The sequence below is a fragment of the Mustela nigripes genome, chromosome 14, assembly GCF_022355385.1.
Source record: "Mustela nigripes isolate SB6536 chromosome 14, MUSNIG.SB6536, whole genome shotgun sequence".
Classification (NCBI taxonomy): domain Eukaryota; kingdom Metazoa; phylum Chordata; class Mammalia; order Carnivora; family Mustelidae; genus Mustela; species Mustela nigripes.
The window spans coordinates 101,263,391-101,282,880 of NC_081570.1; the positions used below are offsets into that span (position 1 = coordinate 101,263,391).

Genomic DNA, 19,490 nt, shown 5'->3' on the forward strand with positions numbered 1-19,490 from the left:
GGGTTCTGCCTGAAGGTTAAAGACCTGGAGTAAATTAAAATGCCAGGGAAAGCCTACCTCCACGTTGACCTCAATCCTGCCGCTCCTACCATCGACTTTGCTGCCTGTGCTATAACGGCTGAATTTAACAAGCCAAGGAGGGAAATCCAAAAGCTAAAATTCTACACTGAGTAGACAGGATCTACGCGGATGAGTTTTATTAGTTTCAAGTTGATTCTCTTATTTTTCCCCACCCACTCTGTTGGCAGCAACCGAAAAAACCAATAATGTCTGATCTGGTGGCCTGGTTGTTTCTGAGGAAACAAATATATTTCCTGAAGCTGGATATTTGCCTCAACTAAAATGGGATATGGATCTTTTCAACTAGATGCCTCTGCAGTTGTGTTTCATCTGATTTCCAATCTTGAGTCCTTTCCAATCATAAATTGGAAGGACTTGCCACTTACAGCATAACTCTGAGCATAACACTGCAATTGAAATAAACATTTATTCCACTTTTTATGGGGGAAAACCCCCCACCTTATGCTCAAGTTTAATTACAAATAGAATAGGGGAGCTTTTGTAATTGGGAGTTTTCCTATATATATATACAGAATATATTGCCCCAATGGGAAGGACTGAATTCCCATAGGAAGCAGTGAGCACAGATTTGCTGATAAAGCAACATGTCCCAGGCGAACAGGTCCACAGGAGATCTGAGGTCCAGCCTTGCTCTAGCCTACAAGACCTTAAAACATATTACCCTGATCCTTCATAATAGTCTCTAAGGTCTATCTCTACAAGTTCCACAATTCTATTGATCTGGAAAGGAAGGACTCTTTTTCTTGTCACTGAATGTCAGATCTAGGGTATTTTCAACTAGAAGGGCAGGTTGTGGGTTATGATCAAGTCAGATCTTCAGAGGCAAAGGAACCCTAAAGACTCAGGTGATTTTTTCCGCCTTTTGGCCTCAGTTATGCAGAAATAAGGTAATGAAAACCACTTTTAGATCAGAGAGGGCAAACAGATGCCAGTTGATATTACAGTTGGTGGTGGATCTGAGAAACAGACTTTCAGGGTTTGTGCATTAGTTCCCGTAACACTGGTACAACTTCCCCTTCACTCTTCGCTACTGCAGATCAGTCCTGAGTTGCTTCTGCCAAAGTGTAAATAATGATAAATGGGAGGGCCGAGAAGGGCCCACGGCATCGTTGAGGCTTGATAAACACTGAGCTGATGAAGAATGAATGAATAAATGAAAGAGTAAATGATGGAATGAATGACGTGAAGATTCAGTAGTCAAGGTGTATGTAATTAGAGTTCAGTTCAAATAAACCTTCACTGATGCAGGCATCTGAAGACAAGCATAGGAGAAGGGGACTTGAGCAGACCTTCAGTGCCTTGGCCTCACCTGCAGAAGTCTACTCCCACGTTCTTGAGCTTCACGGTGGTGGCATAGGTGTGTCCCTCTTCCAGCACTCCAAAATTCACTGATGGCGGGAGAAGATGGAATCCAAAAGGGGATGAAGTCATGTTATTAATGGCAGCGCATGCAACAGAGGATGTTTTCACTCTTCCTCCAACTGAATCTTGCACCTTTGCGTTAAGGAAACAGTAATCAAATCAAAGAAAAGGGTTTCTATGTTGTGTTCCCAAGATAAGATAAAGGTTCAAATGCTAGAGGAAAAGGACTGTTTGGCCATGGGAGGAAATGGGCTTTAACAATCTTGTGTAAACCTTACAAGAGCACGTAAGGAGGTATTTAAGGCTTTGTTTTATGGATAAAGAAGCCCAAGTTCAGAGGACTAGAAAGACATCATTTGCTCAGGTGGTAAGAGGCAGAGTAAAGTTTCAAACTTGAGTTTGCCTGATCCTAAACTTTATGCTTTTGGTGCCAGTAATTACCAAACTTCAGCTTCCATCAGAATCAGCCAGGAGGCTGGTTAAGACCCAAATTGCTGACTCCACCCCCCGGACTTTTTCAGTCAGTAAGTCTGGGATGGGGTCCATGAATTTGACTTTGTAATAAATTTCCAGGCACTTCCAATGCTGCTTGTCTGGAAATCACACTTTGAGAATCACTGTCTATGCCCTTGTTATTCCCCAGATTGGCAGCATGGGGCTCACCTGGGAGCTTGCTGGAAATGGCAGGCTTTGGGGCCCCAGTCACTCAGAATCTGCATGCTAACAAGGTCCCCAGGGACTCTATCACGTTGTCGATTACGGACATTGCAATACATTCTGTGGTGGCCATGAACATGGTGTGGCCATGCAAGAATTGAAGGCAGATTCTCAAAACTGGATTGGTAGGCTGAAGGCAGGATTCCCAGCAGAGATGCAAGGGAACCTTTATCTTAGAGGCTGAGGAAGGAAGGAGGTTGGTGGTTTTGGAAAACTAAGAGAAACTCTTAATGGCTGAAGTGAGTAATGAGGGTAGAGATTAATTAATGAGGGTAGAGATTAATGAGGTAGAGAAGCAAACAGAGTTTGTTGTGATGCTGTCATTTGGATTTTATCCTGTGTCATGAGAAGGGTGGCCCATGATCCCCTTATCCAGTAGTGTGTGTTAACCCAGCTCTCTGCAAAGAATGTTGATCAGTCGCATTTGCTGATTTCCATGGTGTGAGAACTCCTGCAGGCTGATTTCAAGCTACCAATGATTTTAGAGTTGGCTCATAAATTTCCTCTCCCAAGCCAAGTGAGCTGGCTCTCGGAAAGCGCAGCCTTAGCTCATCTCTGTGTGACCTGAATGCCTTCATGGAAAGGTGATCTTGCACGTACAGTGAACAGCAGTTGCTGCTAGAAATCAGCAACTTCAAGGAGTCAGGATTACATCAGATGCCGACTGGCTCTGGGAACTTGGTTCCCACGTCTGTGTTACCTTTGTGAGAGGTTGAGACTTGGGCTTGGAACTCAGCAAGTAGTGCGGCAACCTCACTTTCTCTTTCCTTGCTTGTCCGGCGACATCCTGCAGCAGTGACTGGGTTGGAATTTTCACAGGCACACAGGATTCTGGGTCTGTTAGGAAGTTTAAATTGTGCCACATGGACATTTTATTCAAAGGCATCTGAGATCTTACCAGTTTATGACAACATAAACCAACTTGGAAAATGTCTCTCCTTTCCTTTATAAAGAACTTATTTAAAGGGATAGAGGCTTTTTATCAGTTCTTGTGTTATGTTTTTACATTTTACAAAGAGATTTTAACTTAACATCGATTTTCACAACACCCTTCTGAGAAGGGCACCAGAGAGGCTTATATAGTATCACCATTTTTAAATAAATGAGAAAAAACAAATTCTGAGAAGTTGGGTGACCAGAACTCCTCAGGGTTCTTTCCATTAAATCAACAAGGTACAACACAATAAACGCTGATTCTAAAAGATCTCTTACAACCAATGGGAGAGAAATCGTAAGAATTTTTTTGGTTCAACAACTGCATTTATGTTTGTAAAAAGTGGCTTGTTAATTACAGATAAATTAAGCCAGGGACTTAAATCCTCAGATCATTGAACTTGACGGAGTGAGCAAAAGTAGGTAATTTACAGAGTTTCGGTTGTATGCATTTCTCCAAATATGCAGGAGGTTGAAACAAAAAATTCTCATATTCAAATATCTTTTCACACCTTCAAATCATCAAGAGAGGCAAGGCAAGGAAGCCAATATTTGAGTGTCTACCATCTATAGATAAGCACAGCAGGTATGTTTTTACCCAGAGCATCTTACTTAATCCTAATCAAACCCTATGAGCTGAGGGTGAAGGCAGTTATGATTTCTGTACGTTCAGCACTCTCCCCATTACCACCTCCACCTACCACACATACTTCTGGGGCCACCACATCTCTGGCCCCAGCCATCAAGATAGCATATGACACAGGCAAGGCCAATGCAGGCCCTTCACCAGGATATTCCTACAGAAGGCAGCAGGGATAATCCCAGTGTGCCTACTGAATTATGGATCTGGAAGAATCAAAATCTTGGCTCCCTTTTGTCAAGGTTCTTGCCACATGGACATACTCTATTCTTTGCAGGAGAAGATAAAAGCGAACAGGGACAAGTAGGGATGGGGCAAGATGAACGCCAGGGGAATGCCCAAAGAGAGGGGCAAGCAGACATAAAGGCATTCCTGAAAAGCCAGAGCGCCTGGATCCAGTCATCCCTGGTCTGGCACCATATCCGCAACTCTGTGGTTTGCTTTTAAGCACCAAGAAATGTTCCCCAGCTCTGTTGAGTGAGTTTGAGTTTGATTTCACTCAGTTACAAATCAAAGCATCCTAACTAGTACAATAGCAGTATCTCTTTCTCCTCTTTCTTTCTTTCTTTCTTTCTTTCTTTCTTTCTTTCTACAAACAAGGAAACTGAAGTTAAATAGCTTGTCCTGGAAACGAAAAGAAGTGGCAGGACTGGAATGCACACTAAGTGAGTCAGCCTCCATCAGAAACATGCTCTTCCTACTAGCATGAGATAACAGAAAACCTATTTACTGGTCTCTGCCCCTGGTTCCTTGCACAGAACTCCTAAAACCTTAGGAATTTCCTAGATGATAAGAGTGCTAGGAACACCTTTCTTCCTAATATTCGGTCTTTGACCCAGGTTCCTGACACAGAGCTTGTAAATGTGTTGGATTTTCCTGGGCGATCACAGTGTCTTTGATGTGATGAGGCTACTCTTGGTGGGCTCCTGGATGGTGTAGAGATGGGGGCCATTCACTAGAAAGACCAAACCGTGATTAGAAGCTTGGGACTTCCACCCTCACCTCCATCCTCTAAGAAAGGGAGAGGAAATGGAGATTGAGTTAGTGATTGGTCATGCCTGTGTGGTTCATTCATCCATAAAATTGCTCCATAAAAATCCCCACAGCACAGTGTTCAGAGAGCTTCTGGGTTGGTGAACACATCCATGCCTGGAGGGTTTGCTCCCCAACTCCACAGGGAGAGACACTCCTGTGCTGGACCCTTCTAAACCTTGCCCTATGTACCTCTTCACCTGACTGTACATCTGTGCCCTTTATCATATCCCTTGTATAACAATGTACATTTTAATGTATTTTATTCTCTTTGGTCACCATTCCTGACATTGGCAACCATTCTAATGGCTCAACGTGTCTTTTTGTTTGTATTCTTACCATGAGCATACGACTTCTGTGACTGCATTTTACCAGTCTGATGGGTTCTAATTAATTGCTCATACTGTTATTATTAATAGTAAATACAGATCCCGCATTAATCACATCCCAGGCACTACTCCAAAAATCACTTTACAGATACCCATTTAATCCTGACAACCCCGTGATGTGTATACCATCATTCCCTCTTTATAGGAGAGGAAATGGGAAGGGATAGAGGGGTTAGACAGTGTGCCCAAGGTTACACAGCTCTTCTCTAAAGAGCCAGAGAGAGCTTGGATTCTTAGACTCCACACCAGGCTGCCGGCCACAAAACAGAAGCATGATCACCCTACTGAGCCAACCCCAGGCTTCAGCAGGGATTGGGGGAGTGGAGAGGAGTAGTGGAGGGGCTTGAAGTAGCTGATACAGAGGTACTTTAAAAGTGGAATTGGGATGGTCCTCTAGGTCATCTGACTACAACCTTGGAGTGTGGCTCCCTAAAGAAGCTGTCACGGTTCCCCATTTCTACGCTGAGCCAGACTGTGGTATCTATTCATAATAATATTTTTTTCCTTTCCCTCAGGGCATGGCTTTTTGTGCTTCCTCACTGAACATGTCTTCCCTGCAAGTGAAGCATATTTCTCTGCCCCACTGATATTGAGGTCTCTTATAGGACTTGAACTGACCAGTGAGAGAAGGTAGGGGTAAGGGGCAGGCGGCTAGTCCTGAGCACAGGCTGTGAGCCACAGCGTGCATTTCCACTCACCTCTCTTGAGTTGCTCCCCTCCACCCTGAGAGCAGCTAGTCTCAGGGGGTGGGCACCTCCTTCCCTGTGGGAGCTGTGACACCCCCACTTTTCTCCTGCAGCCCTTGGGAGTGCTGGTAAAAGTTTAACAACTGTCTGTCTGGAGAAACACTGCCCTGGCTTGGACACTTTGCATATTTGCAATATTTGCTGATTGCTCGCCTGGCAGACTCAAGCTCTCAGTGTGGTGTCACTGAGTGTGGATTTGGGAGGAGATGTGCACACTCAGATCTCAGGGCCTCGTGGGGCCCCCAGTGTGTCCACCTGCAGCCTGGAACAAAGGCAACTGCAGCCCACCTCCAAACCCCAAACGCTAAAAATGCCTGTTTTAAATTGCTATGAGATTTATACAGTTTTATTGTAGCAAACGCCAACAGGTTCCTTTTTATTTTACAAAATCCAGACCTCCTCTGACTGACTCTATCAATGACCAAACAAGAACCACTAAACTATTTATGCTAGTTTGCAGTTCATTTCTACTATCAGGCTTTGGAACACATACATCCCCATACTTTTTTTTTTTTTTTTTTGTATAAAATATTTTTTTCTCCTTCCTGCATCTGAAGGACAACATAATAAAATACAGAGAATGAGGAGTCAAAAAACTCACTTTCTTGCCCTCCCAGATTTGCTGTATGATTTTAGAGATTGCTTGCCTTCCTCTAGGCTTCAGTTTCCTCAAGTAAAATGAGGGTTATCTCAGTGATCCAATCTTAAATCTTAAAACCTAGGAAATCCAATTTTTTCTTCTAGGCCAGCTCTCCGATAGAGCTTTCCCCTACTCTCTTCCTATCCTGAAATTCTTAAACGGTATTGTTTAAATCAAAATGTGATCTACTACTTTTATCGAGTCGATTATTGTCTCTCATCTTGGAATCTCTGTGCCTAGGGATGTGATAGGTGCCCTCATTTCAAAGACTTTTTTCCTTTCTTTAAAAATTCCCATTTCAAGATGGGATCAGGAGGGAGACAAACTCACAAAACAAACTGAGGGTTGCTGGTGGGGAGGGTGTAGGGAGAGGGTGTCTGGGTTATGGACATTGGGGAGGGTATGTGCTATGGTGAGTGCTGTGAAATGTGTAAGCCTGATGATTCACAGACCTGTACCCTTGGGACCAATAATACATTATAAGTTAATTTAAAAAAGTATCAAAATCCCCATTTCTTAGAAGCTCAAGCCATCAGACTGTATTCCTACACCGTCCCCACATACTTGCTATCTACTGACCTCTCAATCATTCCCTGGATTCCCTGGAGATCTTGACACCCCAGACGGACTTCCAGTTCACCTCTTGGAGACATCAGCTAGACATCCCAATCAAAACCCTGTGCTTGGGGCACCTGGGTGGCTCAGTGGGTTAAGCCTCTGCCTTCAGCTCAGGTCATGATCCCAGGGTCCTGGGATTGAGCCCTGCATCGGGCTCTCTGCTCAGCGGGGAGCCTGCTTCCTCCTCTCTCTCTGCCTCCGTCCCTGCCTACTTGTGATCTCTGTCTGTCAAATAAATAAATTAAATCTTTAAAACAAAACAAAACAAAACAAAAAAAAAAACCCTGTGCTTCTCCACCCAGAAACTCCCATGGTCGAATCTCAACCTCACCAAAACCAAAAATGTCACCACTTTCAGAATTTGTTCCCACTTTCTTCTCTAAGTCATGACCTCCTAATCTAGTTCATTACCCCATAGTATCTAGTCCACAACATTTGACCTTGCTGAGACCTCTAATGAAATGAAACTGTCACCTGAAATAACCAGTCACCCCTTTCCTGTTTTGCTTTCCTGTTCCTCTGGAGTGGATTTTCTATCTTTATACCCACTCCTCTGCCATCAGACTTGCTCATCTGCCTCATATTCAACATGAAAACCCACCTGCCAGGGTATCCATATTCCTTCTCTCTCCTGTCACTGTGGATGAGGTGGCCTTTTCATATCCAAGATCAACTCTGTCACTCAGGGTTTGCCCCAAATGTCACATCCTCTCACCTTCTATAGAACTTTGCTTTCCTGCAGTCAGCTCCCTCCTCCTACACTGTAAGTTCTCTCTCGCTACTGAATTATTGTTTGCAACTCAACATCCCCCATATGTCTAATTTTTTTTTTTTTTTCTTACATCTCTCCCTTGGTCACCTATCTGCCTCCAGCTGCAATGCCATTTCTCTCGTCTTTTCAGCAAAACTCTTGGGGGAAGCTACACATTCCTGCTTCTGGTTCCTTTCAGCCATTCCATAAATAGCCCACAGCCCACTTGCGTTGGCTTCAGGCCCCACCATGCCCTTAAGGTGCTTTTGCCCAAATCACTAGCGATCTCCATCTTACCCAGTCCCGTGGTTATTCCACATCTCACTGGGCCTTCTGGGGCACTTTGATCCACTGGAAACACTGATTTTCATGCTTCTGTTTTTCTCCGACCTCACTGGCTTCTTCTTCTTAGTAGCCTTTTGTGGCCCCTCCTCTGGCTGAATGTTACATTCTAAAGTTTGCTTTAGGGCTATGGTTTTTGAAGGGTGATCCTATATCAGCAACATCAGCGCCGCCTGAAACCTGTTACAGCTACACATTCTCAGCCTCAAGACTGGTCCCATGGTACGTACCCTGGGAACCACCCTTAGTTTCTCTTACCCTTCAGCCCCACATCCAGTGAACCAGTGAGTCCTGTTGGCTCTGCCTCCAGAATATATGGTTCCAGTTCATTTGTTTCCCACCTTCTCTGCCTCCACTGCTCCAGCCAGGTCTCTGCTGGGGCTCACATGTCCTGCCTCAGTGGCTTCCTCCCCCACCACAGTTTCCACTTGTCTACTCCCCCTTCCCCACCATAAGCTATTATCCACACAGCTACCAGAGTAATCTTTTAAAAATACAGATGAGTCATGTTTCTACTCTGTTTAAAACCTTCCAGTGGTGTTTGGCTAAAAACTACACATAGACTAAAGCCCAAAAGTCCTTATGTGGCATCACACAGTCTTATCTCTACTCCTGTCTCTGACCTCACCTTTTGCCTCTTCCTTTGTCCATTTTCTTCTAGCTAAATGCCAGTTTTTCTGCTTCTTCTCCCCTAAGGGTCTTCATACTTGCTGTTCCCACTACTTGCACCATTCCCCTCCCCCAGGGTTTGCATGGTTGGCTCCTTCCTGTCATTCTGTTTGAGCTCAGATGTCCTTTCCCAGAGGAGCCTTCTCACCCCCTAATAAAATGCTATCCCTCTCCCCAAGACACTCTCTATACATTATATGTGGTTTTACTCTGTGCAAGCAATCTGAATTTATCTAATTCATTTGTTTACTTACTATCTAGGTCTGTCCATAGTAGGCACAGCCCTATAAGACTTTAGCTTCTTAACTGTTGCATTTCTGCTCCTAGAACATGCCTGGCAGACAGTAGGCATTGAGCAAATTATCCACTAAATGAATAAACTTTATACAAGAGATAACGTTAAAGTCAGGAAGGCAAAAGGCAAATCCCTTAAGTTACCAAAATATGGCAAGATGCTTCCTCTATAAGAGGTAATTAAGACCTATTGGCAAACTTCCAGTTCACTTTCACTATGGGCCATGTCCACAGGCATGAAGAAGTGCAAATTCACCTACGTGATTTAAATTGATGTTTTTCTTTTTGCTGATCAACCATAAAGTTGAATTAACTTCAGTGAGATTGGTGTAATGTGATTCCCCTGTACAACAATTACTTTGTATTATTCCATACTTTAATTTCTGTTACCTCGATGAGATGATGTGCTGCATAAATACCCTATGTTTCTCTTCTAGCACCTGCAGACCAAGAAAGTACTAAAATGGCAGGTCAATCTGAGTCTAACTACCAAATTACTAGCTGCTTCAACAAAGCTACCAGGTTCCTGATCTTTAGTACATAAGGCAAACTCTCATATCCCTGGGGGATAAAATCAAATAAGGCAATAAATAAAATAATAATATAAAATAAAACAATAGAATACAATAATAATATACAAAAACATATTTGCCATCTTTTCCTTTTACTATGGGGCTTTCAATAATTCTCAAAACATTTTTTGAGATACTTTGATGTGCTAAGAAGCCTTACAAAGTTCCTTAGCTTCAGGATCTGTGACCCTTTAGAATTTTTTCTGTAACGACCAACCATACACTCAGCTCCCAGTGCCATATTCCTTAGTCCAAAAAGACTTAATGTTCAGTTTGGGGAATGAATAGAATAAAGCAAATGTCCACCATACCTTCAGTAGGTTTTTCTAAAGGTTCAGTTTGGTTCTGGCCAGCAGACTCCTTGATGTCCACAAAATTCTTTGGTTTTAGAAGACACTGTGGGGATTGTGGGGATTCCTCCTCTGAATCTGGCTGGCCATCTAGAAAACCCCAAACAAATCTTATAAAGTGATACCTGGACAATGATGCAAGGACTACTGTTGTTTTTATTCTTTTTTACCATGAACAGGGTACTCCCACTACCCTTGCCTTTAGAAAGATCACATGGAAGAAGTCCAGTCAGAGGGAGAGAGTCTCCATAATACGAAGTAATGTTTGCCATTAATGAAAGGACAGTATCTACAAAGAACACACTCCCTGGGAGTTAGCTGGTTCTACAAGATAACACAGTAGTTATCTTGGTTGGGTTATGAATGGGGACCTGGTAACCTTTTACCCTGGCCAGAGTAACTGAGATGTGATTTTTTTTTTTTAAGTTTCCAATCTTAAATCCATTCATTATTATGATGATGTGACTCTTTATTAATATATATCTAAGAAGTACAACATGAAACAGATTTAAAATAAATCTTTCAAGGGGCGCCTGAGTGGCCCGGTTGGCTGAGTGTAGCACTCTTGATTTTGGCTCAGGTCATGATCTCAGGGTCCTGAGATCAAGTCCAGAGTCCAGGCTTGGAGGGGAGGCTACTTCAGGATTCTCTCTCTCCCTCTGCCCCTCCCCTGCCCTCTCTCTCTTTCTCTCAAATAAAAAAATGTTTAAAAAAATATATATCTATCAAGGACTGGGGATTTCAACTTGTATGTAGGCAACCCTGGCTGAATAGTGCGGGCTGCTGGAGGATTGTTGAGAAACCTGTGGCATCAACCCCTTTCAAGGGGACAGTAGGCTTCACTGATGAGAGTTGTCTGCCTGGGAGAAGACGGGCACCACACCATCCACCTTCATCTCTCATTTCTCCTATCTCATGTCTAAGTTGTTGTTCCAGGCTTACTCTTTGCAATCTCTGTAGTAATCAGAGGTTTCCTTTGGCTATGCTCATTCCAGGAAGCTGAGCCTCTGGTATTGTATTGTGTAGTAGAAAACCCTTCTATCAGGGTGGTTTTACTACCCGGTTTATTAAAGAGAAGTATTAAATTCCATCTTATCCCTAAAGTCTCCAACATGCATCTCTTGAAATGGAGACATTGTTCTATACATCTGTAGCACTGTCATTACATCCAAGAAAACTCACAGATATTCCACAGTTCCCTCAACTATATAGTCCTCTCCTCAAACCTGTGTAGTTGCTCCAAAATCTGTTTATTTTCTCAATATAGCACCCAAATTTATGTGTTGCATGTAGTTTATATGCCTCATAAGTCTCTATCTCTCTGTCTCTTTTTTCAAGATTTATCCATCCATTTGAGACACAGAGGGAGAGAGCAAGCAGGGGGAGGGGCAAAGGGAGAGAAATCCTCAAGCAGACTCCCTGCTGAGTGGGGAGCCCAATGTAGTGGCTGAATGCTGAGATCATGACCTGAGCAGAAATCAAGAGTCAGCCACTTAACCAACTGAGCCCCCAGGTGCCCATAGTCTCTTTTAATATAGAACAATTATTCCATTTTTTTTTCTTTTAATGTCATTGACTTTTTTGAAGAGTTCAGGACAGTTGTTTCATAGAATGTCTACATTCTGGATTTGTCTGATTGTTTCCTTTTGGTTAAATTCAAGTTAAGGACTTTGGACAAGAATTCTACATAGGTCTTAAGCACTTCATATTGTACTATATGAAAAAACACCTAATGCTAGGCTGTCACAATTGGTAGAAATCTGATCGCTTGGTTAACCTGGAAAATGCCATAGCTCTCCATTGTAAAGACACATTTTCCTCTTTATAATTAGGTATTATGTGAAGTGATAACTCAAGCCTGCATTTTTGCCCTGTTTTCCACCAACCTTTCATTACTCCCTTGATTTATAAATTAGTCAGCTCTTCTAAATGTTTTTAGGTAAATTCTAAGCATGTGGAACGAAAACTAAATTTTATTTTTATCTTGATTTCCTCAAATAACTCAGCCAAATTTATAATATACAAGTCACAAAAGGTCATGCCATTAACTAGTACTGAGACAAAGGTGGTAGGAACAAGTTCTGTCTTAAGAGGCCTTTGTTGGGCACTCTTCATTGAAGCCCATTAACAGGACTAAGAGCTCCATGAACGCGTCACCTGGAAGAAGATCAGATGTCTTCTTAGGAGTTGTTTTGTTTGTGTCTTCCTCCCTCTTTGTAAAAGGAGGCAGGTTTTTAGAAAGGGTGTCCAGATAATTAAACTGCAAGGAAAAACCAAAAGAATTCCTTTAAGACTTACGCAAGTTTGGAAGGCAAAAGTCACAAGTACATTAAATTGATGAGCAATGATGAAAGCATTTTTTTTTTTTTTTTTTTTTAGGCTCCGAAAAGAAAGTTGGCAAACTACATGTTTTTCAAGAGACGGTTTAACTCAGTTCTAGATTTTGTCAATCATAACTTCCTATAACTTCCTCTCAGGCAGCTTTTGGCTAATAATAGCAACTGGAACATTTGTAGCAATACAGGGAGCTCAAAACACATGAAAATATTCACTTTGTTTGGGAGTTTCAAGGTTCATAGAAGTGGAGTGCTCTATCTCCATGGACTTCCAAGAACTCATAGTAATTCAGTGCTGTTTCAAGAGCAGATGGGGACAGAAATTTTAATGGAATAAAAACTTCAAAATAGAATCTATAAGAGGATAAAAATAGGGAGAATTTGACCCCAAAAAGGGCTTAAAACGGATGATAGAGGGTAATTAATAGTGACAAGGCAAGGCAGAGAGGTGGAGTAGTAATAATACATTGGCAGCAAACTTCTCCTTAGGTGCAAGACCTGAAATTAGTTTTCCCTCTCGTATGTTTGTGAGGACATGGATTCGATGAAAGGTAAAGTCAGTTGGGTTGAGGCAGGAAAGAAACATCAGGAAAGGTTGATTACATAATGACACATGCACTGCATTAACTTTTGTAAAGACTCTTAGTCGATTGTTGTTAATTACATTCAATTACCTGAGACTGATAGCACTTGCTCAATTCAGATTTGAAGTAGGGTGATATTACTTTGTTTCTAATTTCCATTAGGTATTTTTTTGTGTTTTCAATTTCCTTCCTGGTTGATATTTCCATAATGATAAAAAGAAGACACAGAATTTTAGCTTTAAATCCCACAGAAAATGGAATCACCAACAATAAAACTGGTAAGAATGAACTCATCGGAAATGTTTTTTGTCAGTTTGCTTTGGTTCATTTTCTGCTCCTTCTAGAATCAGTCACATTTCCTACTTCAGAAATCAGACTTTCCTTTAAGATAAGAAATAATTATGCCCCATGGTAGTGTTTTCTACAGTTGATCTCAAAAGACTAAAATCCACATGCTTGACCTCTTTTGCATGTCTTTCAATTCTCTGAGGTTTTACTGCCCATTTGATTCTACTGATTTCTATAAATTCAGTAGCATGGTTAACAAAAGCTAAAACCCAAACCTAAGGAATGGTTTATGACTAGTGTGATCAGTGATTAGGAAATAAAATAAAAGCAATCATGATAACCCTCCTAGTTGTCTTTCCAATATGAGAACCCTAGACTGGGGAGGCAATATACCAGTTAAAAACTTTACTTCCCAGCTTTTCCTGTATAGAGGGAAGGCCAATGACAAGAAACTGAAGCCACCGGGTAAGATTCCAGATAGCCTTTCAAGAAGGCTGACCCAGCAGAGAGGCTTTCCCTTTGTCCTCGTCTCATCTCTTTTCCTACTTCCTGAAATATGGATGAAATGGCCTCAGCGGACACAGTGATTCTGCAACCACGACACAAACCTGAGGATGGAAATCATGCGCTAGGAATGATGGAACAGACAAAAAGAAGAACTCTGGCAATGTTGTGGTGCTGTTTACCATGGACTACTCATTTCTGACTTCTTTTACATCAGGAAAGGTAAACTTTCTTGTAAAAGCCCTGACTTGAGGGGTTGTCTGTTAAAAGTAGATGAACCTAATCTTATTTGAGATAGTTCTCATTTTTAGGTTCTTATTATATACCAGAAATTTTACCAACTGCTTTACACATCTAATCTTATACTAACTCTATGAGTTACTATTATTATCCCCGTTCTTCTGGTCAAAACATCAAGGTGTCGAAAAAGTAAGTAACATTCTTTAAATCACGTAACTAGTAAGAGGTGAAGTCTGAATTAAAACCCAGGTTGCCTGCTCCCAAGCCCATGATCTGGATGCGTGTATATGCTAGTTAGCTCTTAGTCACCCAATGTGTGAGCTGAAAGACACTTCAGGTATTAAATGGCCCAATTATCCTCATTTTATAGATAGGCAAACTGAATTCCTGAGGTAAATTTTACTGAACTGAAACAACCAGCTGGCATCATTTAGCTATAAGTAATCAAACTGGAACTGACTCTAGGTCTGCTGACATGAGATTAGTGCCCTCTCTCTTATACTAGCTTTTCTGTCAGAAAATACTGGCCTCATCAAAATATCATCTTACTTAAACAACTTTAATTTCCTGTTAAAATATCTTCTCTCTACTGCCTCATCAATTCATTCCTCAGTTTATGGCAGTATGGCCTGTTGTTTACACTCTCTTAGAGCTGTTCTCACAAAATAAATCTCTCAGGTGATAAACCCAAATTCCTCTTTTCATTCTCCTTTCTGATTCCTCCATAGAATCTGATACTTGTTGATCACCCTCCATTTCCTGCAAACTCTCATTTCTTAACCCTCCTCCCCAGATCTGTTTACATGCTGCCAACCCTTCTCTATGACTCAAATCTAATTATGTGTTTTACTTTCTTCTTCAAAAACTTCCATTGGCTTGCCATTATCTTCCTGTAGGTTAAAACCTGAAATTATTATAGGTTTCAAAGATTTTAAAAATGTGACTAGATAACATAGGCACATAATTCAGAAAGTATTAAAGAGTATGTAATAAAAAGGCAGTCTGCACCCCACACTGTCCCCTAACCTCTCCATCTCCTTCCCTGTAGGCAACATTGTTACCATTCTCTCAGAACTCCTTGTAGGGGTATTCTACGAGATAATACCATACCTTCTAGTTTGACCTTGAATATAGGGGTGGTCCATAAGATGGAGGGTCCTATCTCACTACTTCTCCCACACATTCTACAAGGTAACCCAGACATTTTTATGAAGAAGAATCTTCATCCTTCCTCCAGTCATTTTGGAGAGGAACCTTGCAAATGTGTGCAGCAGTACCATATGTACTACAATATACTCAGTAAATATTATCTGGCTTCCTTTCCTGGTGGGGTGGTATCTTCAGCTAGGAATGAAAGGAAAACAAAGCACATAACACTGAGAGCACATTCCTCATCAAATTATAAGAACCTTGAAAGTTGATAACTAGGCTCTGCCTTAAGTTCTAGGATATTTATTAGTATATTACAATTACTAGAGCACAGAAAGTACCTAAGAACTTTCTTGCTTATGAAAAGGAGTGGATCTATGTAATGGTCAAACGGGTTTCCTCTAGAGATGGTGACATCCTCACTCATAAGCTGAGTAACCACTTAGCAAAAATGTAGAAGAGATTCAAAGAACAGCGGAGAGCCTAGATGGTAGGACCTTTCAACTTCTCCCATTTCCATGACTCCACAAAACTGGGCCTTTTCACATGTTTATATACACTTCAAGATAGAATTACCTCTTTTGTTCCAACTTTTTCTTCCAGTGCCTCGCTTTTATTGTGTACCTGGGGGAAAGGAAAGGAAAGGAAAGTACAATGGGAAAGGGCAATATTCTCAGCTCCCAACAATACAAGAAACACCTCTACTGTCTGATAAATTGTTGATAGTGTAGGAGATGAGAGGCTGAGAACTCACTGATGTCATCACCCAGAGTTAGGACTCTGTCCCTCTCCACTTTTTTCAATCACTGGTATGCTTCACGCTAATTGAAACACAGTACGGGATCAACTTACCTCCATTTCTTTTCAAAGAAATCTGAATCCAATGTTTCTGGCAAACGTTCTGGAGCAGCAGGCAAAGACTCCTTGAATAAATCGGATAGATGGGCTGCAACTTTAAAAAGAGACACATTTAACTTTTATCCTCCCTTCTCGATAGCACAATGCATAGTCAGTCCCCAATGACTCACTTGAGAGGGTTTCTAAGAGCCTATATTTAATGTATTAAGTGTTTCCTGGAATTTCCATGATCAAGCTATAATATAACAGTAAATCAGACCAGTTGTAGGAAATATCCTATGAGAAAACACACATCTTATTGTCAAAATATAAAATGTATTGACCTCTCATCATACCTGGAACAGCAAAAATTAAAAAAAAAAAACCATTTTGTTGAAATTGTTTATCTTCAAAAAAAAATCTAAGGATATAAATATAATACAATCGTTGTTTGATAATTTGGGTGGTTATTCTGAGTCTATTCCCCAGAACATGGTCTCTCAGTAGGATGTTAACAAAGATTTACAAAATTAAAAAGGTTCCATGTTTTATGGTTATATGAACTTGGGAAACACTGGTTTATACAAGATTAAATATGTTTTGTTATTGTAGGATTTAGTTAATTTACACTCTGGTTCTCTAAAAAATAAGGCAATATACAGGATTATCCAAACTTATTTTATCATAAAATTCAATTTGGCGGAAGCCATTTCACAAACTAGTGAAATACTTTGGGAAATTTTGGGAAATACTTTGGAAGGCACTGACTTAAAATGACCACTATGAATATTTCAAGAGCAGCTGTAAGTATGCAAGACCCTGTTTGTCTCTTCTGTCTGTTTGTTTGTTAGGATGTTTGAAAAATATATTTTGTTCATCCTTCATTATTAGGCAACCTGCCCATTTACCTCTATGGTGACTGTCCCCTCACACCACAGGTCACAGATTCAAATGCTGCAAGGTATACATCCCAGATAAAGTATAAGGCATCTAGTTAAATTTGAACTTCAGATGAGCAACAAATAATATTTTTGAAAAACTATGTCCCAAATCTAACATGAAATACACTTATATGGAAAGGTTACTTGTTGTTTATCTGAAACTGAAATTTAACTGGACCTTCTGTGTTTTTATTTGTTAAACTGACAGTCCTAGTGTAATGGGCTTCCCATGTGAAACAGTGACAACGGAGTGGCAACTGAAGGTTGTGAGGGTTGATTCTTTTGTTCATGGTCACTCTAAAGACACAGCTGTTTATTACATTCAGCCAAATGTCACTGTGTGGTAATGTCACATTTCAAGAGATGGAAAATTCACATAAATAAAAATAACTGTACAAGCCAACACTGTGGGGGACACATAAAACACACCGGTGGGCTAAATGAAGCCTATGCCTGCCAGTTTCTGACCTTTGTCATATGGCCAAATAGAAAAGGAAAAGAAAATCCCAAACCACTAAATTTTGGTGGGCTTGTCTGCTGCGAACTACGAAATCACATAACTAAGTTTGCTGGAGCGGTATATTCCACCAAATGAATATACTTTGAGTGAGGATATTTTCTTAGATTGCTTGATATATATATATACAAGTGCAAAGTTTTGGTGATAACTATAGTTGCTCAAAAGTTCTGCAAATGTGTGTGTGCGCACACACACCATTAGGAGAGTGTTGGCTGGTTGACTGTGTCTCTCTTGTATCTTAGCTATGTTGGAAATACAAGCTGAGGTTAACATAAATGTCAGATGTCAATTATTTTCATTCAACAAATCAAAATTAAAAATAAATTCGAGGCAGTCATGGTTTTCAAGGATCTCACAATTTAGGCGGGAAAAATAAATAAATCATTACAATACAACATGGTCAATATGCTATCAGATGAAGGAATGACTGGGAAGTGTATTTAAGATTTTTAAATATTTTGCAGAAAAATTTTAAAGTTAAAATATTAAAGTAGTTACCTTCAGTTACATGACTTTTCGTTGTTTGTTCCATTTTAGGGAATGACTGAAAAGAAGATAGAATTCCTTAATAATGATGGTTATATTACATACAAATTCACTTTGCTTAAAAGCATTCTTCATGTGTTCAAATTGATCTTGTACGGAAACTACTATAAAATGAATTAGTTTTTGTTTTTTTTTTTAAGATTTTATTTATTTATTTATTTATTTATTTATTTGACAGAGAGAGAGAGAGAGAGAGATCACAAGTAGGCAGAGAGACAGGCAGAGAGAGATGGGGAAGCAGGCTCCCTGCTGAGCAGAGAACCTGATGTAGGGCTCGATCCCAGAACCCTGGGATCATGACCTGAGCCGAAGGCAGAGGCTTTAACCCTCTGAGCCACCCAGGCACCCCATGAATTAGATTTTTAATGCCAATACAACATTTATTAGATTTTTTTTAGCCATCCCTTTCACTTAACAATTTTTTCAAAGTGCAAATCATTTTAAGTTGTCAAAATTCCTTTTTCTTCCTTCTTCCTATGTCATTCATTAACCAATTCGTTCAACATTTTGATGAACATCAGTTTCTTGAAAGACAATATAAACTTTTATTTAAGAGCCTTCAGAATTATGAATTAAGAAAGAGCCTAAATAGCATTTGGAAAATTCAGTACATGAGGAATCAGATTTCCCCAGAAATAAGAAATTATAAGGACAGAGCAAATGGTCCACGGAAATGGCAGAAACAGCTTTAGTTGTAATATTTGTCTTGACGCACCTAATACTGAAAGAACACTAGAAATATTGGTACAAAAATCTTTCTTTCTCACCATAACTAGCTTGAGGAGATCTGCAGCATTGCCTCTCTCCTCCTCGGTTCTGGAATCTTTAACAGTCATTTCCTGCAGCTTGTCTTCTTTCTTTAGAATATGGTTTATATAATCCTAAATCAGCAGAATAAAATAAATCAATAAAAAATAGAAATAAGGTAGAAAGAGACACCAAAATAGTCAACATCAACTTGAAATACTACAAAAAGAGTAAGAATATGTAAGTTTGCAGTGCTCAACAAACCAGTTACTGGTTGAGCTATCTGGAAAACCTTTTCCTTAATTGTATTAATTAGCAAAGACCTGCAAAGTCCAAAGACAAAACTTTGAGGGCCACAAGATATTAGAACTCCATGAAGACTTCAGAGAGGCCCGGCTTCTAACTCTATGCTCCAGTGTACTCATCAATAAAATGTACAGATTTGGGTTAGATGGTTTCTAGAGTCCTCTCCAGGGATAGTCTTTATAATTCTATGAATTAGAGTTTAGTCTTTGCCCATGGCTTTGCTTTATTACAGTTGAATCTTTGTCCATGCATTTGCTTCCAAGAGAAATATGTTTTATTTTTTCCATAAGTACCTATTTTTTCTCTTTCTTTCTTTCTTTCTTTCTTTCTTTCTTTCTTTCTTTCTTTCTTTCTTT

The 19,490-nt window shown here is 40.4% G+C and overlaps 1 protein-coding gene across 1 annotated transcript in view; it reads right to left on the minus strand.

The window, feature by feature from the left end:
- The window catches only part of SPAG17 (sperm associated antigen 17), a 213,394-nt gene that overhangs the window by 6,471 nt on the left and 187,433 nt on the right, over window positions 1-19,490 (minus strand). The window contains exons 38-46 of the mRNA XM_059377113.1: window positions 18,849-18,962; window positions 18,034-18,079; window positions 16,090-16,189; window positions 15,814-15,861; window positions 13,147-13,246; window positions 12,294-12,396; window positions 10,098-10,226; window positions 2,861-2,997; window positions 1,391-1,575 (exon numbers count right to left, since the gene is read on the minus strand). Of these exons, the coding sequence (XP_059233096.1) occupies window positions 1,391-1,575; window positions 2,861-2,997; window positions 10,098-10,226; window positions 12,294-12,396; window positions 13,147-13,246; window positions 15,814-15,861; window positions 16,090-16,189; window positions 18,034-18,079; window positions 18,849-18,962 (962 nt within the window). The remainder of the gene's footprint in view (window positions 1-1,390; window positions 1,576-2,860; window positions 2,998-10,097; window positions 10,227-12,293; window positions 12,397-13,146; window positions 13,247-15,813; window positions 15,862-16,089; window positions 16,190-18,033; window positions 18,080-18,848; window positions 18,963-19,490) is intronic.